General features: G+C 38.5%; 1 protein-coding gene across 1 annotated transcript; it reads left to right on the top strand.

Annotated features, from left to right (window-relative positions):
- Positions 1-67: 67 nt before the first annotated feature.
- LOC145775799 (CREB-regulated transcription coactivator 1-like) lies at positions 68-15,943 on the top strand. The gene is made up of 15 exons (XM_082587168.1): positions 68-203; positions 3,557-3,685; positions 5,670-5,878; positions 7,603-7,715; positions 8,039-8,162; positions 8,273-8,433; positions 8,518-8,700; positions 8,952-9,166; positions 9,324-9,401; positions 9,486-9,534; positions 9,970-10,136; positions 10,367-10,453; positions 10,839-10,962; positions 11,289-11,384; positions 11,800-15,943. Exons 1-15 carry the CDS (start codon positions 84-86, stop codon positions 12,003-12,005), a joined length of 2,061 nt encoding a protein of 686 aa, XP_082443294.1. The 5' UTR covers positions 68-83; the 3' UTR covers positions 12,006-15,943.
- Positions 15,944-17,618: the final 1,675 nt, after the last annotated feature.

Raw genomic sequence — 17,618 nt, 5'->3', positions numbered from 1 at the left:
TCAGGCTAGGCGAGAATCGAAGTTGCGTTTTCCCTTGTGGATGGTACGGTAGTCGGTAGCATACGTTTGTAAACTTAACCAAAATGGCAAATCCACGAAAGTTTTCAGAAAAAATTGCTTTGCACAATCAAAAGCAAGCGGAGGAAACAGCTGCATTTGAAAGAATCATGCAAGAAGTTTCAGTAACAAGAGTTGTTCCCCCAGTATGTAGAATGATTCTTATATTGTTTTGTATATGTGCCTTTTGGTATTTAAGCTGCAATTGTTTATTTCTGCTATACAGTAGGCCTATTGTAATTGTTTATTTTGTTTTCTACTGTTAAAACAGTAGCCTAGTAAATTAAATTACCGTAGACAGAGTTGTTTATTTTGAAAAACAATGGTAAAATGCCGGTACACTGTAAAAATGCATTAGATCACTAAAAGACAGTCTTACATAGAATTACTTTTAGTGATTTTTCCTTCACCTATCTAGCGGAGTTGTATTGTAGCTAGCACGGATGCAACCTAATTCGTACCATGAACAATTCGTACTGTCAGTTCGTACCTTAAAAAGATCAAGAGAAAAAGTTAAAAAAAAAGCTGAAGTTGCTGATCGCAGTTTCCGCAAACATTTTAAAATTGTCCGCAAACAAACTAAAACTCTTAGGATCATTACCAGAAATTTTAAAATGTTTGCAGAAACTTTGATCAACCCTAACCCTAATAACCCTTTTAAAATGTTTGCAGAAACTGTGATCAGCGACTTCGGCAAACTCTTAGGATCATTACCGGAAATTTTAAAATGTTTGCAGAAACTGCGGAAAAACGGAAACTGCAATCAGCGACTTCGGCTTTGTTCTATTTTTTTCTCTGGATCTTTTCAGTTTGTTTGTTTGCGGAAACACCCCAACCCTACCCCTTTTAAAATGTTTGCGGAAACTCCAATCAACCCTAACCCTTTTGAAATGTTTGCGAAAACTGCGATCAGCGACTTTGGCAAACACTTAGTCTCATTACCGGAAATTTTAAAATGTTTGCGGAAAAAAGGAAACTGCGATCAGCGATGTTGGCAAACTCTTAGGGTCATTACCGGAAATTTTTAAATGTTTGCGGAAAAACAGAAACTGCGATCAGCAATGTTCTATTTTTTTTCTCTCAATCTTTGCGGAAACTGAGATCAGCAACTTCGGCTTTTTTATTTTTTCTCTCGATTTTTTCAAGGTAAGAACTGACGGTACGAATTGTTCATGGTACGAATTAGGTTGCACCCGCTAGCACCATCTTTTTCGTTCTGGACACGTTAATGACAAGAAATAAAATGACATGGTATGGTTATAAGGCTGTCCTTTGTGAATAATAAAGTTTAAGATTTTCAATTGGTATTGGAATTTGAAAATTTTTTTAAGTAAATTTTCATCTGCCAAAAAGAGATTGAGCACCATTGCCTAACAAAATTGCGTGGGATCTTCACTGCACAACTGTTTGCTTTAACTCGCTTAGTCAAATTTTGTTTTACTGTGGTTATTTATGGGTGACAACTAATTCCTCCTCTGAAAAGATCACGATAAACAATGTAGTAGTCTCGAAGTTGTTAATTGAAGTTTCGAAGGGACGAAATAGGTTGCACCCAAGTTAAATATAATACTGTCAGTTTTTTTTCACAAATTGTGATAACCTTTAACCAGCAGTTCTAAGTGTTATTGGGACCGAATAGTTACACATTTGTTTGTTTTTTAATGTCTTTCTTGGGGTTTAATCTCAACATGGGTTTGTGTTCAACTGTTCATCAACCATTCATTCACATATCGTAGGTCACTCACTTTGGGTCAAATTGATTTAAATTTTCTTTATTACTTTCTTTGTGAATAGATTTATATTATTACTATTTAGACTCATTTTGCAGGCTAAATGATATTTTCACCAAATTAACTTGTTGTTGATCACAGTTGTCATGGCATAGCGACAACTTTCTGCAGGGTTTATCTCACTGTGAGACCACTTGGTACAAACTCAATTTCCATTGAACACATCCTGCTAACATGCTTTGTGCAATATCTTTGTTTACAAGTCTTGAATTTGTATCACTGATTTTTTAACAGCCTAAGTACAACACTACATCTACTAACTGCTACAGTGGATGACTGGATGTGTGCTTGTTCTAACACAAAATTATTAATGAATAAAAAGCAACCAATAGTAAGCCACAAAACAATTTGCATCAGTAAGCAGCATATTTTTTAAGATTCAATGTTGTAGCATAGTTTTCGTCCAGGAAATTATCTAAAAAAAATTTTCTGAAGTTCTTTCATTTGCTTTATCATGCTTGTGTGTTAGAATCAGGGCTGTGGAGTTGAAGGGATTTGGTGTGGTAGTAGTCGGCCAGTTATAAACCGAGGAGTCAAAGTCATCCGTTTTTCACACGATTTCACAACTCTGTTATGGCCGTAACGTCAGGGATTTTGACGTGTCCGGAGTCAACCAGTTATAAACGGACAAGGCAGAGTTATATATTTTTCACCCAACTCCACAGCCCTGGTTATAATGCCCAAAACAACAATAGACAAGTGCCCACAAAAACTGCTTATATGTTTATATTACAATTATCACATTCATTAGGCCAGAGGACAGAGGTGTCCAACTGTCCAAACTTCAGCTTGTGGGCCAAATCTGGCTCGCCATACATTTTTGTATGTCTTGTGCCTGTTGTTGCACAACATAGTAAGATACCACAAAGTCCTGTAGATTACTTAAAAGTTAGGTTAGCAGGCTTCGAAATTCGTTTTTGTTGACGCCGGACAAACGTGTCTGGTCTGAGCAGCTATCTCGGCGGACAAATTAAGTTTCACGGCGGACACACCAGTTTTAGCATCGATTGTCATGCTTAATCACTGTATCTTGATAATTCTTCGCCATTTGAGAGTTATACTAGCTACGGTTTAGAAGGCTTTTTAAAATTTCAGCCTAGTCACTCTGAAAGGCTTTCATCAGACCAACGACATGCGCTTGAAGCTAGTCAAAACGCCCGTGTAGCTGCTTAACTTCCACCGAACGAGTTCGTATGGCTTCTTACGTCACAGTGCTCACATGGTGGATTGGTTTTACTTCTTTTTTATGTAAGAAACAAGACACACACTCCCATAGGTGAAGTCGAGCTGCTACAGTAGGCTACTAGGATAGTTTTAGAATTAAACTGCTCAACACTGTGAGATGAAGTATTGTGACTTAGCTATACTTCTGTTTGTAGATTTGGTTGAAAATAATTTATTTCACAGCTTGCATATGCTTGGTTTTAATATTATCCCGCATTCCCATTACAACTAGTGTCCCATAACAGTCATGTCAATGCAATATTGAAATCAAAAATATCTTTGCATGAAAAGATGTGTTCAATGGAAAATAGACTTTGCTCCAAGCAGTCTTGAGATGAAATTATTATGAGGGGAATTGTCCCTGTGTCAGGTCAGCCACGACCAAGTTGGCTGTGTCATAATAACCTGATTCCTTTTTTAGTATTTGTTTGTATTAGTAATACCGGTATATATTAAGTAGTGAAAAATGTTACTTTATTTTTCAGCAGGGAGGCCAGCCTCCTAGATTCGTCACTCACCTTCAACCTCATGCTCAACCTTACATGAGACCCTATCTTGGTGGGTCTTTGCCTAATGTTAACCAAATTGCTGCAAATCCACAGATGGAACTTCGTGTAAGTACACTTCAGTACATTTTAAAAGCCTATCATTCCTACATTTTCACTACATATTTTAACTGTAAATTTTTACAACATTTTGTGCATGAAAGTTTTCTCTCAACTATATATATAATAATTTATCTGTGATTTTGGAGGGCTTAGTGATGTTTCAGGTTCAAAAAAGAAACATTTTGAATTGCAACTATCGCTATTTGCAATTAGCTGGTGCATATATTTTTGCCGAAACTAAGTTTAATCAGTCTCAAACACCAGTCCCCAGTAATCCAACAACAGTCATATTTTTTGGGTCTGCTACTATTCGGCAAGTCCGATTCAGCGAGTCCAATTCGGCTAGTCCGATTCGGCGAGTCCAATTCGGCTAGTCCGATTCGGCGAGTCCAATTCGGCTAGTCCGATTCGGCAATTGCCCTATTCGCCGAGAGCCTTTTTCGGCGAGTTCCCTATTTGACAATTTTTTGAATTTTTTTTTAAAAATTATTGGTTACCGTAGCCTAATTATCATTGCCGCTTTTACGTCATTTTAACGTCGCTAAACGTTGAAATAAGACCCTATCCCCAAAACGGTAACCCTTACCCAGGCCTCGAAATTCGCGGCGGACACGGCGGTCATGTCCGCCGTCACAGCATGTGATGTCCGCGGGAAGTACCATTTAGATCGGTCATATTTGTCCGCCGAGAAATAACACAGGAATTAGCGATACAAATCGTCATTGCATAGCACGAACAACTGTTACAAGAATATAATTTTCCGTGCATTCTAGCGCGCATCTAGAAAATGTGAATACCGTATCTCTTAGCTTCCATTAAAGCAAGAAAACGTTCGATTTTTACGTTGCCTCAACGATTGATGACATTGAATCAATGAATCAGCGTAATAACGGTGAAATCTTCGCCAAGAATCGATGGGAGTACCGGTACTTCTACACTAATCACGCGCAGCTTAGGTTAGTTCAAGTCTTACGTCACAATGTCTAGCTTTGATCTCCGAGTAATATTGATAAGCCAAGGTTGGTTACAAGATTTGTTACGTTTTAGTATTACAATAAGAAAGAAAAGGTCCAGAGAAAATTCACTTTCGCTCACATGACACGCAAAAATCAACCTTAATAAAAAAAGCCTAGTGAAACGTTGCACAGCAGAAAATTGTAGCGTTAGTGTAGAAGTTTTTCGACACGTGCCCAGAGCATTGTGACGCAATAAGCCACACGACCTCGTTCGGTGGAAGTTAATCAGTTATGCGGCGTAGCAGCTACACGGTGCTTGGACTATCCAAGCGCACGTCGTTGGTCTAATGAAAGCCTTTCAGAGTGACTTTGCTGAAATTTTAAAAAGCCTTCTAAAATCTAAACAGTAGCTATAGCTTTCAAGTGGTGAAGAATTATCAAGATAAAGTGATTAAGCATGACGATCGACGCTAAAACTGGTGTGTCCGCCGTGAGACTTAATTTGTCCGCCAAGATAACTGCTCAGACCGGACGCATTTGTCCGCCGTCAACAAAAACAAATTTCGAGGCCTGCTTACCCCTAACCCCAACCCCTAAAACGGCAGTGATAATTAGGCTATGGTACCCGATAATTTAAAAAAAATTCAAAAAATTGCCAAAAAGGGCTCTTGCCGAATAGGGCACTCGCCGAATCGGACTAGCCGAATCGGACTAGCCGAATCGGACTAGCCGAATTGGACTCGCCGAATCGGACTCGTCGAAATGGGCCATTCCGATATTTTTTGGTTTAATCTCGTAGGTTTCTTGTGAATGTCTGCTTGTGATTGATGTCAATTGCCAGCTTATGATTTCAAGTTCCAGTATTATAACAAGTATAGCACGAGGTTGCTTATAGTGGAGCAAAATTCATTTCATAATATACATTACCATAATTGCAATGCAAGTCACATATGTCTCATCACCTCAACGTGTATTATTTTTGAAATTGTATCTATCGAACACTTTTCAAAACCCAGTTTTTGATTGGTTTACAGCACCTGGGAGGGTTTGATGAAAGCAAACATTTAGTGAGGCACCCAGCCCGATTTGATTCAAGAATGCGTCCTTATGCTTATTCTAATGCTCATAAACGAGCGATGCCATTTGAACTCAGCAACCGACATAGGATGGGACAAATGGATGGGCCACCTGGCCAATATGTCGGGCCTTACTTGTCTCCGCCACCAGAGTCAAATTGGAGAAGGTAAGTTTTTAACTTTTAAAGTTGGTTATTTTAATGTTTTATGAATATCAGTGAATTCAATTTCGACATAAAATTTGACAAGCCACTTGAAAAGTATTATCTAAGACAGTTTTGATATTTGTTCAAGACTTTCTTAGGTTTTTGGTGGTTAATCATTTAAACAAGTCTTCCCAACTTGTGTTTTAATAGCGACCTGCCTTATCACTGACGATAAACTCTTGGGAATATCGGTAGCTGTTCAGTTTATTCACAATTTGTTCTATTGTTCCACATTGTGACTTGAGGCAACTAATAAGATTATTATCTATCTCTATCACACATTTTCTGAATTAAAATGTTAGTTTGGCTTATGGCAAAGGATTAGGTAAAATGGACGTTGCTTTAAACTGAGCTGTTTTTATTTCTTTGTTGCTTGCATGGTAGTAGTAGATCTAGTGTAGTTTGGTGTCTGTTAACATTTCCATTTTTAACGTAAAATTACATTAGACTTGTCATTGTTGACTCTTTTCGCCGATACGATTACGTTTGGTACGACAATAACACGTTTAATATTGTACAAACATATTTGAACCGCACTATTTCATGATTGTAGCTCATCCTCATACACGTTAATGCTTTCTTTCATTTTTTTTGCTTTGACGTTTACAGTCCAGTCAAATGACCATGTCTTGTTTGTCGTCTGTTCTTTCCACGCTTGTTCAAATTTTTTAGTCTTGTTTCTTTTTTTTTTTTGGATGAGAGGTGCCTTAAAAGCTTGTGTGCATAAATCAGATTGAAGCAATTATGAATGCAGCATGATTTGTAGCTTCTTGTTTCTATCAAATAGCATCATTAAGGGAAATTATTCTTTTAAATTTTCATAAAGTTGTTATATTAACTGTAACGTTAATTTAATTTTTGTAAGCATGGGCGCCGAGTTTGTACTTTTTTGCAGGCGTACAAAATTTGTGGCTTTACAAAATAGAACATTACAGAAGTGGTTAAATAAACAATGGATCCGATGTACGAAAGCAGCCGACATGCCAAATTAATGCCTGATTTACAGGCGACTCACCGCATGAAAAAAATATTGAATTCATTCAAAACTTTTATTGTGCCTTGATTTCTCAATTACATTGCACTTGGGTAAAAAGAATCTCAATTAATACAAAAAAAAATCAACATTCAATGTCGAAAGTTATGTGAAAATTGATGAGCTTACAAAATGAACATGAACAAGTAGTTGCCATGCAGCACTTGTTACGAAACTTACAGTGTGTGACATCGACGCTCATGATTTTTAGCCTTTTCAATGTAGCAACATGTAACTGGGGGAAGAAGTATTAATGGAATGTTTGGCAGTATGTATTTTGGCTTGTTTACAAATTGGGTATGCGACTGTTCCAATTTCGATGGTTGCGTCATGCATTTCTTGTAAAAAAAACTAAACAACACTTTGCCGTAGTAGTTAATTTGTTGTCTTCAGTTTTACCATGTAGTTTAACATGTAGTTGTACCTTCCCAGGCAGAAAGTCAATCGTTTTTTACATTGATACAACGTTTGCAGACGTTAAATCAATATAAAAAAACAGTCGACTTGCTGTCTGGGAATTGCATTAACACGATTACATATCTGAATGAAATCATTCATTTTGCTTGCTCGATTGCTTGCGGTGATTGTCGCCTGCTGCCTGCCTACAACTCACACCTGACGAACTCTCCCGACGCATGCGATCCAACGGCAGTTTTGCTCTGTCCAGGACCAATTCCGATTCTGCTCTCCACCAAAGTGTTATGAACCCAAATCCTCAAGACACTTTCAATCCCAACAACCCGGCCATGGACCAAGCCAGGAGAGGTTAACTTTACATTTTTTTCATTTTTAAATTTAACATTTAGCATTTTTGTAATGCTTAATACGTACCCTAAAAAATGTACCAAAATACTCCTTGGCACGGCTGTACAGTGTACACGTATTGCAAAGCAAAAACAGTTCGTCGTGATATTTAGTGAAGCAAAAAGTCTTTTGGCCAGTTTTAAATTTGTGAACAGAGTGGCCTACAATTACAGAACCCAACAAATCTATGTATCTTTTTGTGTTTTGTTTCTTTGTCGGATTTGCTATTTAGGTTGTAAGCATTAGTCGTCTGAATTTTCCAATATACATACATTTGTTTACAGACTTCAATGAAAATAATCTTAGCAACATGCAACATTCCTACAAAACATTGGTGGACAAGAAATTGGGACATCATTTGCAGTCTGGAAATAGACCAAAGTCTTGTGAGACTTCACCTAATATCAGGTATATTATTTAACGTGCGTTTTGTAGAAAAAGAAGGTAGTAAAGTGTATTGCAATGTGTTAATTTTTTTTTTTATTGTTTGATCTGTTTCTTTACTTGAACTTTTGCAGCCTACTTCCGGCTGGGGGATCACGTCCTGTGCTCCGATCTGGTGAGGAAGGAAGCTCAATGCCGCTTTGTGGCAATGGCACTCCGTCTGCGGGCCCTTCTCCTATGGCGCATGGTTTATCGCATGTTACACAAATTGGAAACAACACTGGGTCGTTGCCAGGTAGTTTGAATGAATGATTTCTTATATCTTATTTTTGGTTAAATTTCTATTTCTTTCGTCATCGTTTCCTTTTCTATATCACAGACTTATCGAACTTCGCCAATCTACATATTCCTTCTCCCATGTCCAACCCCATAGACTATGATGACTCACTGCCGCATCAACCAACGCAACAAGGGTCTGCTGGACCGAATTCCTCTTTGTATAACCAAGCACGCAGCACCAGCAACATAGCAGCAGCTTCGGCCATTTCACCTCACTTGAGTGGTAATTAATCTAACAATTCAATAACGTAGAACACTAAGAAGGCGAGATACTTGAATTCTTATCGAAATATGATTTTAAAAGTATAATCTTGTTGACTATTACCGTTTGATGAAAACCTAGTGTGAGCTTTAGTGAAGAGAATTGACAAATTGATGCAGAGAAAGAAGTTCTCTATCGGATAAGAAGTACAAGAAACTTTCACATGAACAATGTTCACAAACAAAATTAATGAAAGCATCTTTTATGATCAGGTTTGTCTCGTGGCCCGGCAAGTCCGAACCGACCTCGCAGGCACACTCACAATGAACCAAGCCCGCTTAGTATTGGCTCGCCTGAACACATTAGAAGAATGAAGTATTCCACGAACGCTACCTCGCCTAAAGTCGGGGTTAAACCAGAATTGAAAAGTCCTCCAGTTCAGGGGAGTTATCCCTACTCTTATACGCAATCGGGAAACCCAGGAGGGGTGAGAGTATTTTCGTGGTTTGAACACAAGTCATGCTTCTTTTGAAACTAATAAAGACCCACTGGAACACTTCATTCCACTTCGTTTTACTTGTAAATTTTAATCTCAAAGTGTTTTTTGTTTTTAATGTTACCATCGTTTTTTGTTGTTGTTGCAGAATTGGCCTCACCCGTCTTCAGAACATCCCGGAAGTCCTTCCCACGGTCAAACGATGTCATCCTGTGGTGTACCTCAGGTAACTCTAGCGCTAATACCCGATTTGCGATGAAAACAATGATGTCGCGTTCTAGCAGCCTTGTAACATATTATATTATTTTAGGCATCTCCTGGTGGTGGTTTCCCTCAGCAACTGCGCCAACATCAGACAGGTGATTAACAATTTCCTGTTTTCTTTGACAAATTGCGTTTTTCAACAGTTTTTTTTTCTATCGTAACCGAACAGTCTCGTGATGACAATGGCAGTTGTGTTTTTCCCAAGTATTCCTCTGCACTATCTTGCTATCACCTCATAAATATTAATCATGCCGCGCAGGGGAATACCTGTTTCATATGTGACTTGGAAGTTTTTCATGCACATACACTGGCCCAAACTATGTCGAAAATACTTCGGCAATTCTGTTAGTCATTCAATCAATACTGTATCCAAAATCACCTCGTTTTCAACCGAACAACGTGTAAATTTGCTCTTGCCTTCCCAACACATGCCATTGAAACTATCTTTCCTGCGCCACCGTTCAGTTCAGTAAAACTTCTTTTCATCTGAGTTCTCTTCTTTTAAATAGATAATTTTTATTTTTCTTCAGGTGGCCAACTTCGTATTGATGTCAGTGCAGCTTCGAAGATCGGCCAACCTCCGTCATCCTACCCCCGCAACCATCCTGGTGCCTCCGTGACTAGCCCCCTCACCTCCCCAACATCACCCACCTCTCACTGCAGCCAGGCCAGCTTTTCACCCGTGACTTCGCCCAGGGTACGTGAAAGTACTTTTTTTTTTTAAAGATGCTGTATTTAAATTGATGCTTGTTTTGCAATAGATGACCCGACCTTCGTTCGGAGTCGATGTTTTCCTTGTTTTGCGCTCAAGTGATGCATAACACGAGAAGCTTTCAATACACTCGCCCATTGTTGTAAATTTCAATTTAGAAGCTTACGCATCAGGCGTGAATTACTGGATCAACCAAATCGTTTATTTTCGTGCAGCATGAATTCACCACAGGAAGCAACCCAGCGCTCTCTGAGACTTACTTCCGAGGGGACATGTCTTCTATGCATCCATTACAGCAAAAAGTGAGTATGCGGATGAGTTTTAAAATTTTAAAAACCTTGTTTATTTTCGACTCGTTTTTCCTCACGTTTATCCTTTATGTACAAGTAACCGATTGGCTAGCATTACATGGTCACCCTGAAAAGAACTGGCCAGTGGCCACCCTGCTCCCATTAGTACTGATACCTTAGTATGGTGAGAACTTTGTCTTTTCATCCCCCGATGTTTGGACTTGAGTATGAGAATCACCACCTGTGGTTGGCTTTTGACGATTCTGATAACCTTCCTGCTGTTCTGAGCTGGTGTGAAGCAAACCGTTACTCTAGGTTCATTCATTAATCAACGTAATCGTAATTTTGCGTATTTACGTCAGTTGCTCTTATCACGAAACGTATCTTGTTTCAACAGTTTGAACAATTCCACGTGGTTGGCAACAGCAACAGTCCGCAGCACCACTCCGGTGCGCCACCTATGTACAGCAATTTAACAGCCCTCTCTGAAAATTCCGTCGACGGAGTCTATGACCTTCATGGTACTTTACTGTGTTCATGGGGTTTAAGTGTTTTTGTAAAATGGTTACTATGAACTTTATATCTTTCACACATGTATCTCCAAATACTTCGTACTATAAAGAATGATAGGCCTACTTGTGATACAGCTGCCCACTTAAACCTGAAGAAAGACGTATCTGCTGACTGGTATGAAATCCTTACAAATGCTTCATGAAAGCAACCCGGTTTAGTAAAAACGGTTTAAAAACCTGTTCATGCCTCACGCAGAAGATATGACGTTTCACAACGTCCGTTCAATGTTATCTATTTTCCATTGAATGTTGCTTTACCTCCGCTTCACCACCAGGTCAGAGTGGCTCGATGATGCTTGGGATGAACGATGGCAGGGGTATGCATGGTCATCATGATCGCCTCAACAAGATCCCGCATATTGTCCTCACAGGTACTTTGCATTTTTAGTCGTCATTTTTATTTTTCTATTATTATTAGACATCATTATTATTGCTTTACAACTGACGTAGAAGACTTAAAACAACGGAAAATATACATGGTGTCGTGTTGGCGCGAATTGTTGTTATTTAATTATTTTTTGTTTACGGTTTTCTGAACTTAATTGGTAATCTATAGCTTGGTACACTCTTCAACAAATTTATCTACTGACAGATCTCAATTTTTGAAGCCCACTTCACTATTGCAGTATTTAACTAGTTTAGTGTACGTTAATATGCCTATAATGCAGACTATACGACACTTCTTGTGCAATTTGTACTGGATAAACGTTTGTGATTTTGAAGAAGTAACAAGATGTGCTCCAGCAATAATATTTTCATTAATCAGTTTTCTTGTTTGTCGTCCAGGGGCGGATGATCCGAATTTTTCGAAGACAAGCGGCTTGAGTCATAACGATTTCAACTCAGCGTTGGCACACGACCTCGGCTCAGATTATTTCAGTGGCGAGGATTTGAAGGCCAATCTTGGCATCGAAGGCTTGCAGATGCTCGAAGAATCGAACATAATCAGCGACCCCGCCGTGGAAGACTCGCTGCAGCTGGACAGCTTGTGATGGTGACGAATCTAGCGACATCTGCTATGAAGCATCTGAGCTTGCGGCAAAGGCCATGCCTCTCCATATGACAGCTCGTTCTCTGAAGATCGAAGTTTTCAACCCGAAAAGACATGTTCTGAATCCCGATGTTTCAAACTCGTCAAATTTCATCAAAACAACAACGCCGTTCTATCGCAACTACCTTTAAACTATGGTGGCGCCAGACCCTGCCATTATGTTGATGTAAAGCAACCGTCTTGTTCAGTCACCTGTTGTTGCGCATCTCGTTTGAACAAAGCTACCTCGGTGGCTTCTTGCGAGCTGGTCACAAGCGGACTGCTTTGCTCAAGAGATTCGACGAAAAAAAAAGACAACATATCAGAGTATTTTTAATTTGTTTCTCGTTGCTGTTTTTGCTGCTCTGGTAGCAAACTGTTTCACAAACTATCGATAAATTTATTGTAATGTTCAATTTCATTTTGTGGATTGAATACCCGTTAAAAAATGTATTTTTTAAACTTTTTATACCAGAACTCTATCAAGATTTTGTTTTCTTGGTGAAAATAAAACCACAGACAACAAAATCCGTCATTTTTACATTTTTAACGTCTGCAGACGTTGAATCAATGTAAAAATCACTGATGTTGCTGTCAGAGGTACGTTGACACTTGCCGACACAACGGTGGTGATGTAACGTTTAGCGACAGCAGAATGCGTTGAATTTTGTTGATTTCTACACCTTGTTCCAGAAAACTTTTTCAGTGTTTGTGAAATAATTTGTCCTTGCTGGTACACCCACTGAGCGTCGCTCAACGTTCGTAGGTTAGTTCCACGCATACTTTGTTTAAACACACCAAGACAGGAAATTCACAGAAAGCAATTGGTAACAAAGTATCTTGCTGTTCTTGACCAAAACCTGCGTACGTCTCACGGAAAAAATCACTCCCGTTTTACGTTGACTCAACGTCTGCAGACGATGAATCTATGTGAAAAGGAACGATTTTCTATTTGAGTAGGGATCCACACTTAGAGAAACGTTGCTGAATTCGTTGATATGTGAACACCGGTGGCTTTTGTGGAATCTCAGGTTAGTTATCACTTCGTTGAGCTGTTTCTGTTGTGTCGTTTGCTGCGTTTATTTTTGTAGTAGATCCAAGGCAGGGTTCGAAGCAACAAAACAGAAGTTCTTTGTTTTTTCTTTAATATTTTATGCTAAATCCTTGCGACCCAGTTGTCGAAATCAGGTCTTTGTACATCAGTTCAACGTTTGCGGACGTTAAAAGTTGATTTTATACGTAAAAAACGCTTTTTCAACGTGTGCAAACAAGCACTGGGATAATTGAAGCACGTTGATCTTAATGTCGTAAACACACCGAGAAGAAGGCAACTGGTTGGCATAACAAAACGTAATCTTCTAATTCTGAGGGAAATGAAGTGATTGGGGCCGTTGCCTGATTTTCAGTTTGTAAGTAAGAGCCACTTTCCAGCAGGAATGCTTCACATTTGGCAATCCATTTTCGTAGTGTAGTTTGTCCACCACCAAAAACTATCTTTTGCTTATTGAGCGAGATAGTGTCTAAACTCTGCTTTCACCGACGTATAAATGATGTATATTGTGTAGGAATCTTATCACAACTTAATCAATAAATCATAACTATGACGATCGCTGTGGTCATAACTAATGAATGCATGTAGTTTGCTGCAATCTAACAACACAATCATAATGTAATTTTTTTCTTAATTTTTGTTTGGCTATTTTACTTCGGCTTTTGTATTAGTAATAATAATTAATGTATCGAACACACTAACAATCCCACCTACAACCCAAGAATAAGGAAATAATCTTTAAATTTTCACTATTTGACTTGTTGAAATGAAGTGTTCCAGTAATTTTTTTTGCAACAATTTTGATGTAAAAAAAACGAAAGTTGCTTTTTCAAAATTTTCCGGATTTATTACACCCTTAAAACAAAAAGATATGTTCATCTCCCCAAGCAGCTCCAGTATTTGAATGCCCGATAGAAATTATGCTTCTCTTTCCTGCTGAACCCTAAACCCTGTCATGATGACTGTGTTGTGCCTTTATATGTTTTGCTCTGTCGACTATTTTTGCGTTTGCTTATGGAAGTAACATTGTCCATGTACTTGTGTTATTTATATTCAGAAACACCTCTTGAAATCTTAAATTGATTTCAATATGGCGATAGTATGCTGCCCTGCGTGCTCTGTCCATCACTGCCCTCCCTGTGCATTTCGATTGAAGTCTTTGTAAATAATGGAGTTTTTTTCACTTGTTAATGAATTGTTGCACTCTTATTTTATTTCTAAAGTTTGTCAGATTTACGGTAATTCAACATATTTAGGCGTTAACTGAACGTACACATGGCCAATCCCAGTCTGCAAAAATTTTCATTTTTACATCGTTTTAACGTTGTCAGAACGACAATTTTTGCTGTCCAGGATATCCACTCACGTTTTCGGCTATTTCAAAGCGCAATTTATCAGCCAATGATTTTGTGACACGTCACTGCTACGATTCACATTTCAAAGTTGCTAAGTCTTTCTCCAAGCGAAAGATTCTGCGAAAACTCTTCGCCTTAAGTTTTATTAGCAGAAAATGTTGTAATGCAGTTAGTGTTGTCGTTGATAGTGTAGTTTGTACTGTTTTCAGTCAGCGAGCCAATCTATTTTTACATTGCTTCTTCGTCTAAAGAGGTAGAATTAATGTAAGAAATAAATTGACTTTTTGGCTGGACTTATCCTGAGATGTTGTGTGTTCATAGTTTTCCCATTTTTGCTGGTTAAGTCTGCGCATCATCATTTGACGTCACAGTATTAAGGTAAACATAAACCTTTAACCGAAGCGATCTCTCCCATTGACAAGTGAAAGTGACGTGGCTCATTGCAATGTTTGTTTTAACCCCCAAAAGCCCAGTGTATGCTAGGTGACTCCTCAACTAACCAATTCAGAAGCATTCGCTCGGTTACGTGAGCGATCAGTAAAATGCCTAAATGTGCGTTTATTGTTTTGCTTATTTCACTTTTTTTAGTAAAGGGAAACTTTACTGAAAAATTATAAAGGATTTTGTACCCCCTCTTGACCCTATATATGTATTTATGTCTCACCAAACGCCACATTTTGATAGTGAACCAGACAGCTAAATCCGTCGTTTTTACGTTGGTTCAACGTCTGCAGTGACGCATTTTGCTGTCAAGAGGTGGACTATCATTCTCATCAAACCATTTTGTTTCAATCTTCCAACGTTTATATCACGTCGCCAAAGGTTTAATTCCTGTCAATACGGTTGCTTCTTGTCCTTGCTTATCAAATAGGAGCAACTGGAGACACTTTATCACGGATCTATAAAGACGTTTGCAGACGTTAAATCAATGTAAAAAACGATTACTGAGCTGTCTGGGATCGGTTCGTTTCATATGCTTGTTAAACCTTGTTACATTTCATGAGCGTCTTTAAACGTTAAATAGACGCAGAAATGATCAGTTTGTTGTTTCGATCTGTTCTTGTGTTCTTGCTTTGCAATATCTTTGATATCCCTTAATTCACTTTATTTCTGCGCGTCATCTTGGTGGTGACGTCATTGTCAAGTTTAATTTATCGATTGCGTTTCTCATTTCTCAGCAAAAGTTGCCATTATCACATCGTTTCAACGTTGAAACGTCGCTTTTGCTGGCCGGGGTAGTGAAAATTTTATTCGATGCTTCTGAAAGAAAGTTTCATTTTGTCTCGTTTTATTTCTCAGTTTGTTGAAATTTGAGCGAGTTACTTTTATATTTGATGACCAGCATCGTATTTTGATCATTTAACATTTTATCGACTTGTTTTGTTCCACGCCTTATATGTCTTACCATTGAGGTAGAGAAGCTTCGAAATGACGTCAGTATCGAGGATCTGCTTCTATCAACGTTTTACTCTTTGTCATAATAAAAATACTGTGTGGACACGTCTGTTTGGGCTCTCGACCTCAGGGATTTATTTAATAGCATAATTTGTTTTTGAATGTTGTAGGAACTTTTTGACTGGAGGTTTTACCATGGTATTGTTTGACAATGCTCTAAACCAGGGGTGTCCAAAGTCCGGTCCGCGATATGTTTTGGTGTGGCTTGTACAATATGTTATTTTTGGCCTGCAGCCACACAGAATTCTTACAAATTCAACTAGCATTTTTAAAAACAAATATCTATGAAGACTATATTTTCTCACAGACAAAAGCCGGACGAGAAACATTAAAATCATTGTTGCGTCATAATTGCGAAGGCAACTGTTATTACCTACACCAGGGGTGCGAGATCTGTGCCTAGGTGGTGCGGGGATGCTGAATTATTAAGGTTTGTTATAATATGACGTAAGAAGCAAAGTTGTTTTACTAGGTTTCAACAAAAATTTTGAAATGTAGGCGACTATTACTTTTCAGCCAACCCTAGGAGGGGGTGCGAGAATTGATTGGTAATTTCAAGGTGATGCCGACAAGGCAAAAGGTTAAGAACCGCTGGCCTAGACAGAATGGTAACGAGTGATACAATCGAGCATTCATTCATTTTCTTGACGACCGCTTTCATGATTTTGCCGCAAATGTAAAGAATTTATTGCTATTCACTTCCTTCTGCTTGAACCCTGATGAGGCTCCAGCTCACCTGCAGCTAATTGGGCTTCTCTGCGAAGCCGACAGCAACCACTTTTTCTCGTGCCTTTTTACCAGCAACTGGATAAAAACAAATTTCCAAAAATGCAAAACTTTGCAAAGAAAATATTGAGCTTGTGCGGTTCAACATATTTGTGTGAGCAAACGTTCTCGATTATCGAACAAGAACCGCTTGAGATCAAAGCTGAGCGACTCCCACCTACGAAATATTTTACACTTGTCTCACCTCGAACCAGACTTCATCTGTGTAGGTACAAAAATCAAGACTTCAGTGTCATACTTCACATTAACACAGAGAGTGTTTTACAAAATTCTGGATGAGTTAATTTTTAATGGAAAAGCAGATAATTTATACATCCTAACTTATCATTGTGTACGTTATACAACAACGTAGTTAAACCTGCACATTGCTTTGTTGTATGAAAATGACATTAAATAATACAATATGACAAGGCGCAAAATAAGATTGTTATAGGCTGTTGGCCCGCGGACACTTCCGCCTTGTCAACTTTGGCCCGCCTAGGATAAAGTTTGGATGGCCCTACTCTAAACAGAAACCGAAAAAAAAGTTAATCTACTGTTTTCCCATAATATTTCAGATGTGTAGATTTTAATGTAGAGTAGCCTACCAGTTACGATTTCTTGTTTTGGTTGAATTAACTCAACGAAACTCTTAGTTCATTTTTACACCATTCAAGTTAAGAATACAACTATGATTTGTCATCCAACATTGTCCAGAAGTTGAATTTTCATTTTGCATGTTTAATTGTTTTCAGCAATATGTCCTGTGTTTTGCCATGCTAGACAGGTAGTCACTACCTGGTCTAGCCCCCTGAAGAAGTCAGTCGTGTCTGATTGACGAAACGTCGGAATAAAAGCAGATTGTCACTGTATACATCTTGTGATAGTTTAGCTTAATTTGCACCAGTAGAACATCTCATATCATTTAATTTACTCCACAATTGCACGT

This window comes from Aplidium turbinatum, chromosome 8, assembly GCF_918807975.1.
Source record: "Aplidium turbinatum chromosome 8, kaAplTurb1.1, whole genome shotgun sequence".
Taxonomy (NCBI): domain Eukaryota; kingdom Metazoa; phylum Chordata; class Ascidiacea; order Aplousobranchia; family Polyclinidae; genus Aplidium; species Aplidium turbinatum.
The sequence above is the reverse complement of the archived record's forward strand: the minus strand, read 5'-3'. Positions and strand labels throughout refer to the sequence as shown.